Genomic DNA, 17,079 nt, shown 5'->3' with positions numbered 1-17,079 from the left:
AACAAATTAGGAACTACTGAATTTAAACTCTCCACCAATTGGCAAAAAATGTATTTTAAAAAGATACTAGCTGCCAGGCATGGTGGCTCACAGCTGTAATCCCAGCACTTTGGGAGGGAAGCTGAGGAGGGCATATCACCTGAGGTCAGGATGTTCAAGACCAGCCTGGTCAACACGGTGAAACCCCATCTCTACTAATAATACAAAAATTAGCTGGGCATGGTGGCACACGCCTGTAATCCCAGCTATTTGGGAGGCGGAGGCATGAGAATTGCTTGCACTCGGGAAGTGGAGGTTGCAGTGAGCCAAGATCACGCCACTGTACTCCAGCCTGAGGGACAGAGTAAAACTGTGTATCAAAAGAAAAGATACTAATGGTTAATTATGATTTCAGTGAACATGGTTCTCTTATCCTTACTAAGGACTTTCAAATTGATAAGTCACTTAAAACTTGCCAATATATAACAGAAGTTATAAAAATGTTCATAATCTTTTGACCCAGTCATGATATATCTGAGAATTTACTCCAATGATTTCAAGTATAAGAAAGGTCATATGCATGGAAAGGTACACTGCAGTTTAATAATAATGAAAATCTAGAAAGTCCAACAGGTTAAGCACATCATGCTACATCTACTCAAAGGAACACTACAGTCCTATTAAAAGTAATAATCAGTAAAACTATGTAGTGACACAGAGAAATATATTTGATCAAGTTAAGCAAAGCAGTAGGATCCAAAAATAAATGTGCACTATTAGGTTTACAATTAAGCAAATGGCACATATCAACAACGACTGGAGGGGAATTAACAAAATAATATTAATGGTGTGAGATATGAATAAGGGTGAAATTTGTTCTCTGTATTAGTCACTGTTGCTATAACAGACTACCACAAACTTAGCAACTTAAAACACCTACTGCCTTACTATTCTGTAAGGTCAGAAGTCTAACACAGGCATCAACAGGCTAAAATCAAGGTGCAAGCAGGGCTATCTTCCTTATTTGGAGGCTCTGGGGGAACAATCTGCTTCCAAGCTCATTCAGGATGCTGGCAGAATCAACTTCCTTGCAGTTGTGTGACTGAGGTCTCCATTTCTTTGCTGGCTGTCAGCTAGGTATCCCTTTTGCTCCTAGATCCTCTCTTGCCATTTCTCAGAGGGCCCCACATCTTAGAGCAGCAATGGCACGCAAATCCTTTCCGTTAGACCCTCTCTGACTGTCCCCTCTCTCTTCTGCTCCCTTTCTCCGCAATTCTATGACAAACGTTTCTGCGTGCTGCTGCTGCTCATGTGATTATACTGAGCCGACCTGTACACACATCACCTATGGATAATCTCCGAATTTTAAGGTCAGTTGATAAGCATAACTTTTAACTCCCATCTACAAAGTCCCTTCACAGCAGTATATGATCTCAGCTCACTGCAACCTCCACCTCCCAAGTTCAAGCAATTCTCCAGCCTCAGTCTCCTGAGTAGCTGGGATTGATTACAGGTAACTGTCACCACAACCAGCTAAATTTCTTTTCTTTTTTTTTTTTTTTGAGACTGAGTTTTGCTCTTGTTGCCCAGGCTGCAGTGCAATGGCACGATCTTGGCTCACTGTTACCTCCACTTCCCGGGTTCTAGCAATTCTTCTGCCTCAGCCTCCCGAGTAGCTGGGATTACAGGCATGTGCCACCATGCCCAGCTAATTTCTTTTTTTTTTTGAGACTGAGTTTTGCTCTTGTTGACCAGGTTGGAGTGCAATGGTGCAGTCTCGGCTTACTGCAACCTCTGCCTCCCAGGTTCAAGCGATTCTCCTGCTTCAGCCTCCCAAGTAGCTGGGATTATTGGCATGCACCCCCCACGTCCAGCTAATTTTTCTTTTTTATTTTTTAGTAGAGACAGGGTTTCTCCATGTTGGTCAGGCTGGTCTCGAACTCCCAACCTCAGGTGATTCGCTCGCTTCGGCCTCCCAAAGTGCTGGGATTACAAGCGTGAGCCACCACAATTTTTTATGTTTAGTAGAGATGGGGTTTCATTATGTTGGCCAGGCTGGTCTCAAACTCCTGACCTCGTCATCCACCTGCCTCGGCCTCCCAAAGGACTGGGATTACAAGTGTAAGTCACTGCACTGGGCTGCATCTTTAGAATTCTACCTAACACATCCACCAGATTCCAAATTGTACACTTAAAAAAAAAAAGTTATCTTTCTCTTACCAAATTATGAATTCCTTTATTTTTTTTGAGACAGAGTCTTGCTCTGTCACCCAGGCTGGAGTGCTGTGGCATGATCTCGGCTCACTGCAACCTCACCTCCTGGGTTCAAGCAATTCTCCTGCTTCTGCTTCCCAAATAGCTGGGACTACAGACAGGTGTTACCATGCCTGGCTAATTTTTTGTATTTTTAATAGAGACGGGGTTTCATCATGTTGGCCAGGCTGGCCTTGTACTCCTGACCTCAAGTGTTCTGCCTGTCTTGACCACGCAAAGTGCTGGGATTACAGGCGTGAGCCACCACACCCAGCCTATTCTTTTATCATCACTTGTTTTAATCCCTCTCTAGTTGGATGAGGGGCAGTGTCAAAAGGCATCTTTTCCTATATAATTTAAAAATTTTTAAATCTTTTTTCTCTTTTTGTTCTTGAGATTGTCTTTTTTAAAGTGCATCCTTTCAAGTTACTAATTTGTTGACAGTCCTCCATAAAAATGTGATCCCATTTCTACTTTTGATGGAAGACAGTTCTGATACCATCTGTCAGGTCTGAATTTATAATTTTAAGTGGATACCTTTCTCGAGTCCCCCACCAACTTAAACAATTCTGTCAGGTATTTTACATAGAGGCAGACATATAGTAGCAGTTCAATAAAATATCTGCTTCTGAGTGAAATAAACGAATTTACTCATTTTCTTAGAGGTAAATCAATAAATGACATTTCTGTTTGCTCACTTTTGTTTTTAGCTTGATTAAATAAATAACTTTTCTGAAAAGTGGCAGAAATATTGGTACTCAAACGTACCATATCAGGTTAGGAGATTATGGCATGGACACTTGGAATCAAACTCAGGATCCTATTCTTCCTATCAATGAGTTCTACATGCAAGTAACATCCTCTCTGAGCCAATTCCCTCCATTTTCGAACTAGAAACAATAACGTATTGCAAGTAATATAGTTCAGCCTTCTTGTAAAGGTTAAAGGACATGTTTAGATTGTGCTTAGCAAACTGGAACAAGGCTTAATAAACAGTAACCATTCAAAATCAGTTAATTATATTTTATCAAAAGTGAAACAGAAAGAAATTAACAGCTTTTGTTGCAATTTATCAAGGAAAGTTTCTTTAAAGTAAAAATGCTTTTCCTTTTTCTTTTTTTCAGAAAGACTATATGCTGTCATGAAAAAAGTGTTCGGATCTTAAGCACCATAGTCACAGTACATGGAAAAGATAATGTAATATTTCTTGACCTCTTCTTAATCACCTGTGGTATATGAAGCTGGATAAAGAAGTTTATTCTTTATTCTAAAGTTTATACTTTATTCTATAGTAAGAGGTTTTACTATTTCATATGGAAAGCTAAGATAAAGTATCTAAGAAATGAAGAAAGTTACTCATCCACTAAATTATTAGTCACACCCTTAAATCCTAAAGTTTTAAAAAATGATGCTCATTAAGAGGTAACACTTTCATCACTTAAAAATTCTCACCACTTAAATAATTTATGGCAGGCACAGTGATCTCAGCACTTTGGGAGGCCGAGGCAGGCAGACCACGAGGTCAAGAGAGCCAGACCATCCTGGCCAACATAGTGAAACTCTATCTCTATTAAAATACAAAACTTAGCTGGGAGTGGTGGCGTGCGCCTGTAGTCCCAGCTACTCGGAAGGCTGAGGCAGGAGAACTGCTTGAACTCGGAAGGCTGAGGTAGCAGTGAGCCGAGATCATGCCACTGCATTCCAGCCTGGTACCTGGCGACAGGGCGAGATTGCCTCAAAAAAAAAAAATTTATTAGGCACTCTTTTCTGGTTTCTGTCAAGATTTGTCTGCTCTTGTGCTTTCCTTTATAATTCTAGTAAGCTTACCTTTTCATGATAATTAAGGAAGTATACACATGCAATTCATTTTAAATTGATCCCTGAATGCATACTCTGGGTACAATACAAATTTATTTCCAGGTTATCAAACAGCACCATCTAGTGTTCCTATTTAACAGTTCCAAAACAAACTGAAATTTTTTTGTGTGGTGTGGCTGCTCATCAGAATCAACTGCCTATTTTTTTTTTTTTTTTTTTTTTTTGGGGACGGAGTTTCGCTGGTTACCCAGGCTGGAGTGCAATGGCGCGATCTCAGCTCACCGCAACCTCCACCTCCTGGGTTCAGGCAATTCTCCTGCCTCAGCTTCCTGAGTAGCTGGGATTACAGGCGCGCGCCACCATGCCCAGCTAATGTTTTGTATTTTTAGTAGAGACGGGGTTTCACCGTGTTGACCAGGATGGTCTCGATCTCTTGACCTCGTGATCCACCCGCCTCGGCCTCCCAAAGTGCTGGGATTACAGGCTTGAGACACCGCGTCCGGCCCAACTGCCTATTTTGAGAAAGCATAGACGCCTCTTGCATCCCCTCTCCCATGCCTGCATATAAAGCATGAGGATAAGGCCCAGAAAATTGTATTTAAAAAGAAAAACAATCCTTGTTTGACACATAGTCAGAATCAAGAACTATTGATTTGGTAAATGTATTTTCCACTTTTGTAGAACCACAGAGTCAAACTAGTTTATGTTGTTAAATAGAAGTACTTTAGATAGCAATATATCATAAAAATTGAGGTTACTTAAGAAAAATGAAAACTGGGTAGATGAGAGAGGTAGCAAAAATGGGAATATGTACATGGATGTAATGTGTGTGAGAGTTTATGTGTAAGTATGCAGGGGGTGTGTCATTAGATAGTATGTTTATAGTTACCAACTATAAAGAAAAATAATTCATTTATTTGCATGTCTACACATGAAAGAAAATTACTAAGCTAATTCTTGCCTGACGAATGAGTCATATCTCACTTTAAAACTTAGCGTTTTACTATTAAGCTCATAAAACCAACTATATGTCAAGCATTAAAAGAACATTTATATATTCTTTAAAAACGATTATCAACTATGGAATCTAAAAGTTTGAGAGTTTAAAGAGGTTTATTTTAATCAGGGGAGTTCCTTTTCGTAAAAAGTAATATACTGTATTGTGAAATATAAAATTACATTCAAAATTATATTTAGGTATAATAAAGGACAACTCTTGGGCCAAAATATCACCATACTATTAATGATGATTATGCTGCTTAAATATATTTCAAAACTGATTTGCTCATGTTAACTTTCTAATCCTCATTTTAAAAGTTTTTCCACTAAGCAAGCAGAGTTCAAGTGAAGAATGTGGCTACTTTCTGATTTTAAAACGAACATTTTTATTTTTTATGCATAGAGAATTCTTTACAAATCTCAAGAAACACAGTTTCCTAATAAGAAGACACACCTTACACAACTTGTTTAAGGATGTCAAGAAAGTACCAGACAAGGTAAATGAAAAATTTTATAGCTAAAAATATTTTAAAATATATTTTCCAAATTTCACAGATTTTAGAATTGGACCTACACCAATTAAAGAAAAGACAGACAGGAGATATTCTTTCACAGAGATTAAAGAATAATATTTCCCTCAACAAGATCACAAATTGAGAATTCAGAACTGCAGCTGAACTGTGAAAAGGTCTGTGGAATGGTCTACCAGACAAATGACCTAGGAAAGCTGGATATATAAATGAACACTGTGAAAATATTTTTGCCAAAATTTCTTAATCTACAAAATTTCCAAAACAGATGACCTATAATTTTTAAAACACGCAACATGCTTGACTTAGCCACATGAAACCATACTTACTTCCCTCGTTATTTTTTTAAAAAGTGAGCAATCTGAAGAATCACTAAAAAAAAAATGAAAGCATTAAACATCTTACCCTTTAATATTAAACCTTATCTACGTTTCCAAACACTTAATCCTAATACTTTATGGGATCTATTAAGAAACAGATACTCAATTTTCCTTTAAAGCTGTAAGACAGCCTCCAAGTTCGCATGAGAAAAATCTGTACCTCACAGAAAAACGTGCATGGTAAACAGAGTACCTATTGCACCGAATCAGCACATATAAGTAAAATATCCAAAGGACTGGAAAACTGCATTCTAATCTTGTCTCTAGCATTAACTAGCTGTATTACTGTGGACAAATTATAGATCTTTCTGAATCTTAATATCCTCATTTGTAAAATGATGGACTGTAAAATTCCTCGCTTTAACTCTAAAATTCTCTGGTTGTGCCCTCGAAGAAGGACACACACAATTCCCAACCTGACCCCTTGTATTTCCTTAATTCTTCCCTTCTGAAGTTAATGAGAAGGACCTGATCCTCCAGTGGTCTCACCATACACTTATTACTAGGAAACCACTCGGGTCTTTATAATCATGGAGTTAAGTGGAGGCCAGGATTAATTTGATTAAATATTCACAATGTCCTTATATGCCAAACATGATAGTCTCCACTAGGGACCCACATACTAAAACAGTAAACCAACACTGAAACTTAGGAGTCAGAAGTGCCAGATGTCAATCCAATTCTATCTCCTATCATCTGTGTGAGGTTTCAGGCAGGTCTCTGAATCACTTTGCCCCTCAGTTCCTCTTAGGGCAGGTGAAGAACAAATCTATTTGATTATGTATTTGGCAGTGCTTTAAAAATTATAAAATAGTTAATGATGTATTGCATTATTTCTTCCATTAACAAAAATCACTGTAGGGCTGAGGGCTCCACAGGGTCGTGGGTTGTCCCTTATGCTGTGCTGAGGTGCAGGCTCTGAGAAATAGAGAGACAGGACACAGAAGTAAAAGGAAAATGCAGCTGGGCTCAGCGGGGCCAAGCCACCTATAATCGGAGTAAGGCGAGGCCCCGAATGTCTAAAAGCCGCAGTATTTATTGTGTATAGGTTAGGAGGCAGGGCAGTGAGTGAAGTCATCTTTAAGGATAGTGATAGGGTCGTGAGCAATAAAACAAGGGGTCCGCCCCCATTAGATCACCTAGGTTAGGAGGTGGACAGTGCGCAGCAAGGGGTCCATTCCCATTAGGTCATCAAGGCAAGGAAGCGGGCTGTGTACAGTAAGGGATACACCCCCACTAGGTCACTGAAGCATGGAGATGGGCCCTGCACAGTGAGGAGGGTGCAGTGTGCAATACCTCTATCTATGGGCAAGCTACTTCTAAGAAGGTTTATAGGAGGATGCTTTAAGTCACACAGCAGTGACAGAGCTGTTAGAGTTACCGCCACCTGCTGGCAGCTTCCAATGAGTTCTACAGGAAGATGCTTTTAGAGCAGCACAGTAACAAGAGCTGATAAAGTTCACAGTCACCAAGGTGCGACTATCCAGAGGAGTTTTGAGCCCTCGGATACTCCAGGGATTGCCGGTCTGAGGGCAGCCTTCCACAAGAACTGGAGCAAGGTCCTACAACTCCTTTATCAGGAGGAGTGGCTCTTGCCTCAACCCTGCCATACAGCCGGTATCTTTACGATACTGAATGCTGCTGCCTGGGCCATGGATTCTTGTCCTGGTATAACTGTTCTTCCCTTAAATCACGCTCTGCACTGTGTCTGCTCTAGGCATTCCTCCAATTATGAGCTGCTTATTCCTCAATTCATGCTCTGCACCGTGTCTACTCTAGGCATTCTCCGATTATGAACTAAGACATATACATATATATATATATATATGGAAATAACTGAGTGATGAGATATTCTTTAGGCACTCATGCTGTGAACCAATACATGATTATATAGAGAGGATTATATAAAGGGAAATAACTGAGTAGTAACACTATAAACTGAGATAATCTTCAAGCCCTAATTCTATAAACTAATATATGATTATATAAACGATTATATAAAAGGAAATGAGTAGTAATACTATAAACTGAGATATTCTTCAGATCTTAATTGTGCCAGAATTCTGCTTAGCTCTCCTTCCTCGGTGACTATATGGGGGGTTACCCACAAATCACTATTTATGTATAACTATGTAACTTTTAGTTTTTATTTTGCATGTTTTGAAGAGAGGTTAAGCTAAGTATTTTTCTAATTTAAAACTTCAAATACAGAAATATATTTACTGTAATCAAACAATTCAGATATATAGAAAAACAGTAAAGTATCTTATCCTGCCATCCCCACCTCTGTTCCCATCTACTTCCCCCTCCACAAAGATTTTCTATGTATCCTTTCTGAGTTTTTCTGATAGATTGTTAAACCACCTCTGTATATGTTTTAAATTTATCACTTAATCATACATGATAGACAGCTTAATGTCTGTATACATATATACCTCATTTGCTGCATAATATTCTTCACTAGGCCATAGTTTATGTAACTTTCACTTTTGATGAACATTTATTTTGCTTCTCATTTGTTACTGTAACAAACACTGCCAAAACAAGCTTATATATATTTTTGTGCACATGTACTGGTTTCCAGAGGTCCTATCAAATTACTACAAACTTGATACTTCAAAACAACAGAAATTTACTCTTTCACAGTTCTGGAGTCCAGAGACCAAAGTCAAGGTGTTGGCAGTGCAGCTTTTCTGGATAGCCTGAGGGAGGATCTGATTTGATTTGTGCTTCCCTCCTAGTTTCTGATAGCTGTGGGATCCTTGGCATTCCTTAGCTTGATGAATCTCTCTAATTCCTGACTCTTTCTTCATCCAGGCTTTCCCCTCTCTGTCTCAAATCTCTCTCTCCTTTCACTCATCATGCACCGGTCACTGAATTTCGGGCTTACCCTAAATCCAGTATGATCTCATCTCAGGATCCTTAACCTAATTACCTCTGCAAAGACTATTCCAAATCAGGTCAAATTCTGAGGTTCTGAGCTTTATGGGGCCACTATTCAGCCCATTACAGCATACATGAGAATATGGCAGATAGGGCAAAAATAAATAAATAAATAAATTATACTGCTAAACTGCCCTTCAAAAGGTTGTAATAATTTTCACCTCCATCAACAGAATATTAAAGTACTCTTTCCCCCATATTCTCGGCAGCTTTTAGCAAAACTGACATGTTAGATTAAAAAAAATAATAATGTAACATTGTTTTGATTGAATTTCCCTGATTTCTATAAGGTTAATCATCTTTTTATGTATTTATTGACTATCTGTACTTCTTAACTACTTACTCATAATTTCGTCATTTTCTAAAGGACAATGTACCTTTTTCTTCTGAATCTTTAACAATTCTTTATAGTCGATGTTAATATTTTATTATACAAGCCATAATTTATTGCAAATACATCACTTTGTTATCTTTTACTAAACTATTTAAATATTTATTTAGTCAAATCTATCAATTTTTTTCTTTATATTCTTCAGGTTTTGTTTAACATTTCTAGATTTTATAATTCCCTAGATTTTATGTGGTATCTTGAAGTAAGACAAGTACAGACCTATGAGTTACAGAAAGCATATTCTATCAATTTGCAAATGCTTCATGAATTAGAAAATATTTGAGGAACTAGGTGAGGCCCTAGGCTAAATATGAAAATATATAAAAGAGGAAGAGAAAAGTTGGATAAGGGGCAGGTAGTTTAACAGTCTAACAACTACTGATACACAACAATGTTTTAAGCACTGAAAGGGAAAAGAAATAGAAGACACATTCACTCTGTCTGCCTTCCGGAAGTTTACAATTCAGATGGAAGCAAAAATATTTTAAGTAACTTTTAAGCAGCAATGACTGAAGAAAAAAATAGCCATGAGCTTCAAACCAATGAAGTCCATGGAGTTGACAGTATAATGGGAAAGATAATTCTGATGGGTCTCAAAAGGGATGCTGAGCTTCAATTCTAACTCCAAAAAAATTTTAAACTTTCCCTGAAGTATAATAAACATAGGAAAAGTACTCCTATCGTAAACAACTCCATGAACTTTTGCAAAATAAACTCACCTGTATAAACAGCACCCAGCTCAAGAAAAAGCACATGGCTAGCACTACAGAAGCCTTTCCCACTTCCTTCTAGTAGTCCGCAAAAGCCCAGACTGGCTTTACCTATTTTTGTATTTTGTAAAAACTGGATGATATACAATGTATTTCTTTCTCTCAAAAACATGTTTGTGACACTCATTCAAACAACTGCATGTAGCTGTAGAGTGTTCATTCTCATTACTGTATCATTTTCTATGTTGTGAATATGCTAATATATCCTTTATCCATTATATTGAAGATGGGTCGGTAGACTGTATAATTACTAGTTCTAGGCTCTTATAAAAACACTGTTATAAACATTCTAGAACATATCTTTTGGGGAACATGTTTTCATTTGTGCTAGGTATATACTATAGTTGTTGGGTCATAGGACATACATACATTCAGCCTTAGTAAATATAACTAACTAGTTTTCCAAAGCAGCTGTAAAATTCCTTTAGCAGTGAATGAGAGTTCCAGTTTGCTGCATTTTTGTGGACATTGTTATTTTCCATCTTTTTCATTTTTAGCCATTCTGGTAATTATGTAACAAAATTATTATGGATTATATGAAACTTCAGATAATAGCGCCTCTCACAACACAAGATTAAATAATGAGAAGTATGTAGCTTTTTAAAACAATATAGATACAAAAGCGTTTAAAAACTCATTTCATTAATAAAATGATAGGAAGAAGTAAACACTTACAAAAGAAGAAACCAAAAAAACTGTTCAATCACAGAGACTCCAAATAGTCCTTAAAAGTGGGGGGAAATCGAAGAAAAGACAGAAAGTAGGAAGCATGGTAAGTGACCAATAGTCTGGAAACTATAACCTACAGTTTGGTTTCTCCCATTAAATGTTATGGTCCATCCTTTTCTATAAAAACAATAGCTATTTTATTTCAGGAGAATGAATATCAGAAAATTTTTAATTAAAAAATACTATCAAAATATATTTTGGCAAGAACTTAGAAAACAGCTTTTCTATGTGCCACAATGTATATGATTTCCTATCTGTAGCATGTAAGATACATTTAAAAAAAAACAAAAAAACCTGCAGTGTGTTATGGATCCGGGCATATACTAATAATAATAATAAAAAAAAAAAACAAGCACAATCTGTAATAGTACTACCATACACCTGTCTAATAATTAACTTTCTAAAAAATCCCAGACTTTCACTCAAACCATTAAAAAACATCCTGGCAAAAAGGGAAAATAACAAATGACTTGTATTTTGCAAGTGACTCCGACTATGACCTGGCCTTAGCCATATGCTCCTGGAAAATGCGGACCGTATCTTGTAACTTATCACAGCCCTTCTCTACAGGTTTAAAAGAGTAGGACTCTTCGCAGACAATTCAATAAAGCCTACTTGTCAACATGCTAGATCTGTAACTATTGATCAAACTCTTATACATACTTCTCATGATGCTGGTAAAAAAGTGTTTAGATGTTTGTATATTTAATTCCGATAAACCTAGTTCAAAATGCTTAATCATTTTAAATAAGAATTTGTAAATAGGCATAGAATTTAAAAAGTATATAAAGACGAACATTATGAACTTCAAGAACAAAGTAGAAAGCTACAAACTATGTCCAAGATCATCTGTCAAATACAGAAAATCTTTCTAAGTAAACTTTTAGCTTATTATTTCTCCAAGGTTCACTGGATGAGATTTACATATGATTTCTCCAACCAATGAACCACACTGCTAATCTGTAACTGCTGACTCTTTAAAGACAGATAGGTGATGACCACACACACACACACACACACACACACACACACACACACACAGAGCACGATTTCCTAGGAGTTTGATGTTTTTAAGGTTAAAATTTATAACCTGTATAAGTTATATCTTAGATATTTTATACTTACTAGAGTGAATAAAAGTTAATAAAATTTGCATATTTGTAGGTGATTATTTATGAACTCAGAATTCACTTAATCAAAAATTTTAAAGTATTAAGAAGTATAAAAATGGCTGAAGCATGCATAAGAGCTCTAAGAAACCATTAAGAATGCTAATAAAACACTGGAGGGAAAAAACCCAGGAAACTGAAGGAAAACTTTTGATGGAAAGAAGTTTTTCACTGAAAAGAATTGTTGGGAATGAAAAAAAGAGCTAATGCTACTGAACTAATCAAACATAAATACTGACTATAAATAATTAACAAGTAGTCATCAATGTGGAAGTGTACAACACAATATAGTGCCACAACGGTGAATCTCTATTTAATTCCAGATAACTCCAAATTATTTTCTTAAATGATTATGATCAGATTTGCTAAGTACTGTATTTCAACAGAATGGTAATGCCACGTTATAGGGAAATCACAGATAAATAAAATATGTTAACAGTACATGAGTAAGTACTAAGGTTTTCTAGTCCAAAGCATGTTATGTCAGGTACAACTAGTCACACTAAAAATAAAATGCTAAAAACTCACTCACTGTCTTCTGTGGGAAGGACCTGCAGGGAGTAAATCCACTCTATTATATCATCTTTGTTCACCACATCTAAGGAATCCAACATATCCAGCCCGGAGAGTGCAAAAAATGCAATTGTCAACCTAAAAGAAAAAAATGTAAAATTCCATCTTAACTACCAAACCACTTAAGTCTGAAGTCTTTCTCACCTAGAAAAATAATAAAATCATTCTACTTTTCTAATAATTTAAGCAATACTCCCACTTTGCAAAAGCCAAAAAAAAAAAAAAAAAGTATTCTTATAACTTAATATTACCAGTCAAGCCTTGTTTCAATTTTTCAAAATGGGACATTTGGGGGTTAAGAAACAAATCCTACCCACTTTATTTTCCCACAGACATGACCCACTGAAGCCAGAATATCAGCAAACTGAAGGCTAGAAGTAGATTTGAAAAAGGATTCTCTACAACTAATCAGTACCAATAGCACAGGGATTAAAAATATATTAAAATGTCAATTTTCACAATTATACTTGTAGCTGGCATTTAATTCTGGAGGAATGTGAGAATAATATCTTAATTCAAAGGTGTTAACAACACGACTCCTTGGGAAAATATTTATAAGTTTTGAGAAATATGAAATATTAAAAAAACGCAAATGTACTTACACTTTATTTTCCCAGAAAGGAGCATTCTTTGATGGAATGAAAAACTATAGAGCAAAACCTTCCCCTTCTAAGACTGTATACTATAAATCAGAAATCTAAACCTATGCTTTCTTATAAAAATCAGTAGCTTACCGATTGCTTTGAACACAAAGAATTTGTTATATAAAATTCCTTTCATGTTGAAAAGCAGTCTATAGCATAGCTTGATTGAGTAGTGTTAGATCATTTCCATAATCTAACAATTCATATGACTAATAGTAATAAATTAATACTTCAAATGATCTGGTCTAAAATTTTACAGCAGAGCTACTTGATGTATTCTGTAACCTTTTCAATGAAGACTCTAAGAAAGAATGAAGCTTTAATGCTCTGAGGTAACCACTGTCTGTAATAAATTTACTTATCTCCTGTGCCTCAAGTATAGTATTATCTATACTAGTACTACAGTTTGGGTATCTCTTATCTAAAATGCTTGGGACCAGAGCTGTTTCAGATTTCAGATTTTTTTGAATTTTAGAATATTTGCATATATAAAATGAGATAATATCCCATTGGGACAGGACCCAAGTCTAAATATGAAATTCATTTAAATTTCATATACATCTTATACACACATAAAGCTTATTTTATACAATACTTTAATAATTTTAGACATGAAACAAAGTTTGCGTTATGTACTTATATGTGGAATTTTTCACTTGTGGAGTCATGTCCAGTGCTCAAAAAGTTTCAGATTTTGGAGCCTCTCAGATTTTTGGATTAGGGATGTTCAACCTGTACCAACTTTAGGAGAAATGAGAAAATACTGATTTCCTTTCTTTTCTTTTTAGGGCAAAATTATCTCTCTGATAGCTGGTGGAAAAAGACTAGCATCCATTAGATAACAGGAGGAGACATCAGAGAGTAATTTAATTCCAACCAAAGCTTAAGGGCAAAAACTAAAACTAAAGAGACTTGGGTGCACTTAAGAACAATAAATATTTGGGAAGCATATGATTGAGAGACTACTACCATGTATTAGACACTGAGCTGGGAAATTTCTCATATTATTTCAATTTAATCCTAACAACACACTGAGATCTATCTGCCTTAGAGAGGTCATTTATCTAGGTAAGATTAGGATTATATTAAGGCTGCAGAACTCCTTTACGTGGGAAGCAGTGTTGCATGGTAGTTCAAAGCTCAGACTCTGTAGTCAAATGAGCTGGGTTCAAATTCGAAGTTGGCCAATTTCACTAGACTGACCACATGACTCTGGGCAGGATACCTAAACTTTTCTAATCAGCTTCCAATAATAACGTAAATCATTACTATATCTTATACAGCTATTGTGCTTACCTGTTCACACTAAGCACTCAATAAATGGAAGCCATTATCATTGGTGTTTGCCATGATGTAGAGGAACAGGAGTAACAACGACTTCAGGATCTAAACACACTCTATAACGCTACAGACCTTTTCCACAGATTCTTGGTTGTAACGATTTTCCCCAGAGGAACATGCTTCTCCTAAACACAATGATACTTCAGACATGTGAAAAATCTCTCCATATGAGCAACAAAGTTTGACAATCACTGCTCTTCTTGGTGGTAATTACGTCTCATGAGATAAGGTCCTCTTTGTTTGTATGCGCTCAAATATTTACTGAACTAACTAATAAAGGACCTGTAATGTTAAATCTAACCCTTCTGGAGAGCTCTAACAGGGTTTTTGGTTCTAATGTAATACATAAAGTGAATGATTATCTTTATAGTTAGTTACAATTAAGCATCTACTAATGTGGTTTATTAAAACATTATCAAGAAAAAGAGCAAAAACAAGACAGCAACAAAAGTGGAGAAAAACATGAAGGACTTGAGGCTGGATAATGGATAAAACAATGATCTTCCTATCAGTAAAAGCTATGTAGTAAGAATTTATGCAAAAGGCTTTAAAAACAAGTTGGCATTTTTTCTGAATTAAGAAATTCAGAAATAATCTAGCCCATCTCTTTAATTTTCTAACTGAAGACAACAAAGTCCAAAAAATTCAACTAATGTACTTGAGATTTCAACACTAGACAATCAAAACTTCTCAAGATGTCTAGGTCCCAAAGTGGTGTTCTCCACAAGGTTGCTTCTCATACCTGGCTGCACATTAGAACCTGCTTAAAAACAAACAACCAAAACACCACCAAAATAACAAGAGAGACCAAGGTCTTACTTCACAATCAAATCTATGTGTGTAAGGCGGGGGCTAGGCACTTTGGGTTTGTTTTTAACTTCCCAGGTAATTTTAATGTGCAGGCAGGTTTGAGAAGCACTGTTCTAGAACAGTGGTTCTCCACTGGGAACACTGCCCCTAACCTAACACATCATAATCAAACGTTCTTGGTTGCCACAGTGGAGGAGGGAGTTACTAGTATTGAGTGAGTAAAAGCCAGGGCTGCTGTTAAATGTCCTACAATGCACAGGACAGGCCCATACAACCAAGAATTATCTGGCCTAAAATGTCAGTAGCGCTTGAGGTTGAGAAAACCTGCTCTAATGTCATACTCTTATCTGTATATGTCATTTAAATGATCTGTTATGTTACTTGCTCCTGAATATGAATGCACTTTATGTCTAAGTACCAAATACAAAAAATCGGCCATGTGATGGTATTTTAAAATCTTGCAAATTTAATTACTAATGGTTCCTGAAAGTCCAGCATTTTCAACTCATAGGTGAAGACCTAGGTTGAGACCGTAAGGTTTATGAGTTACAGTGGGGCTTTTGTTTATAAAGTCAGGTCCCATTAGAAGTGCCGGGCAGATAGAACCAATATGTCACTTTGGGGCAAATGTCTGGCCTCCCTTTAAAATAGTCTGGGAAACCATTCCTCTTCCGATCACACCAGAATTCTCAAGTAGTCCTAAAACTGAAAGAGAGATAATTAAAACAAGCCACAAAAAAAACACAAAGGAATTCTGGGCTGTGGGCCTCTGAGAGAAATAATATAATGTAGGGTTTTATGGTTCCTTGATGACTTCTACTTGGGAATAAACTGCTGGGCAACCAGACTCAGCACAAGTGTATAGAGGGGTAACTGTGCTAACACATACACCTAAAATCAAGCCAATGGAGTATTTTTACTTTATTACTTCTTTCAGAGAATATTTGTTTATTCTCTTTCTTCTTTTCCCTAGAACTCAATCTGAGTCTCCAGCCTGAGAAGTGGACATAAGCAAGCAATATCTTTCTGTTCACCCACTCTGAACAGTATGTTTAAGAAGTGGACATAAGCAAGCAATATCTTTCTGTTCACCCACTCTGAACAATATGTTTAAGTTTGTCTTGCAAGGATGAAAAAGTAACAACCCCAAACCCCAATCAAGTTGCTTTACCAAAGAATCAATTCACAGACAAGAGGTAACCTAAGTGTCTCCAAAAGATGTCAAATACTCCAGGCTTAAGAACACACATACCCCAAAGATTAAGTAAGAACAACAAGGCCAGGGGTGGTGACTCACGCCTGTAATCCCAGTACTTTGGGAGGCCGAGGCGGGTGGATCACCTGAGGTTGGGCGTTTAAGACCAGCCTGACAGAGATGGAGAAAACCCGCTTCTATTAAAAACACAAAATTAGCTGGGTGTGGTGGCGCATGCCCTGATCCCAGCTACTTGGGAGGCTGAGACAGGAGAATCACTTGAATCCAGGAGGCAGAGGTTGCAGTATGTGGAGATACCACCATTTCATTACAACCTGGGCAACAACAGTAAAACTCTGTCTCAAAACAACAACAACAACAACAACAACAACAAAGAATGAAAAACAGTCTATAGTCTGGACAGTGGAAAACCAACTTAGTCATACTGACATAATATAAATACTGTTAGGCTAGAGTAGTGAGTGACAATTTGGAAATATATTGGAAACTAATTTATGAGAATTGACTAGATTCCAAAACTTTGGATCCCTTGCT

At 36.7% G+C, this 17,079-nt stretch overlaps 1 protein-coding gene across 6 annotated transcripts in view; it reads right to left on the bottom strand.

Annotated features, from left to right (window-relative positions):
- The window catches only part of PGGT1B (protein geranylgeranyltransferase type I subunit beta), a 69,141-nt gene that overhangs the window by 47,214 nt on the left and 4,848 nt on the right, over positions 1-17,079 (bottom strand). For all 6 annotated transcript variants that reach the window (XR_004267536.1, XR_004267544.1, XM_032274295.1 and 3 more), the window contains exon 2: positions 12,494-12,612. Coding sequence is in view for 4 of the 6 variants with exons in the window: in XM_032274295.1 (XP_032130186.1) it covers positions 12,494-12,612 (119 nt within the window). In the remaining 2 variants the exon portion in view is untranslated. The remainder of the gene's footprint in view (positions 1-12,493; positions 12,613-17,079) is intronic.

Source organism: Sapajus apella, unplaced genomic scaffold, assembly GCF_009761245.1.
Source record: "Sapajus apella isolate SASKATOON/1434 unplaced genomic scaffold, GSC_monkey_1.0 scaffold1, whole genome shotgun sequence".
In the NCBI taxonomy this organism is placed as follows: domain Eukaryota; kingdom Metazoa; phylum Chordata; class Mammalia; order Primates; family Cebidae; genus Sapajus; species Sapajus apella.
The sequence above is the reverse complement of the archived record's forward strand: the minus strand, read 5'-3'. Positions and strand labels throughout refer to the sequence as shown.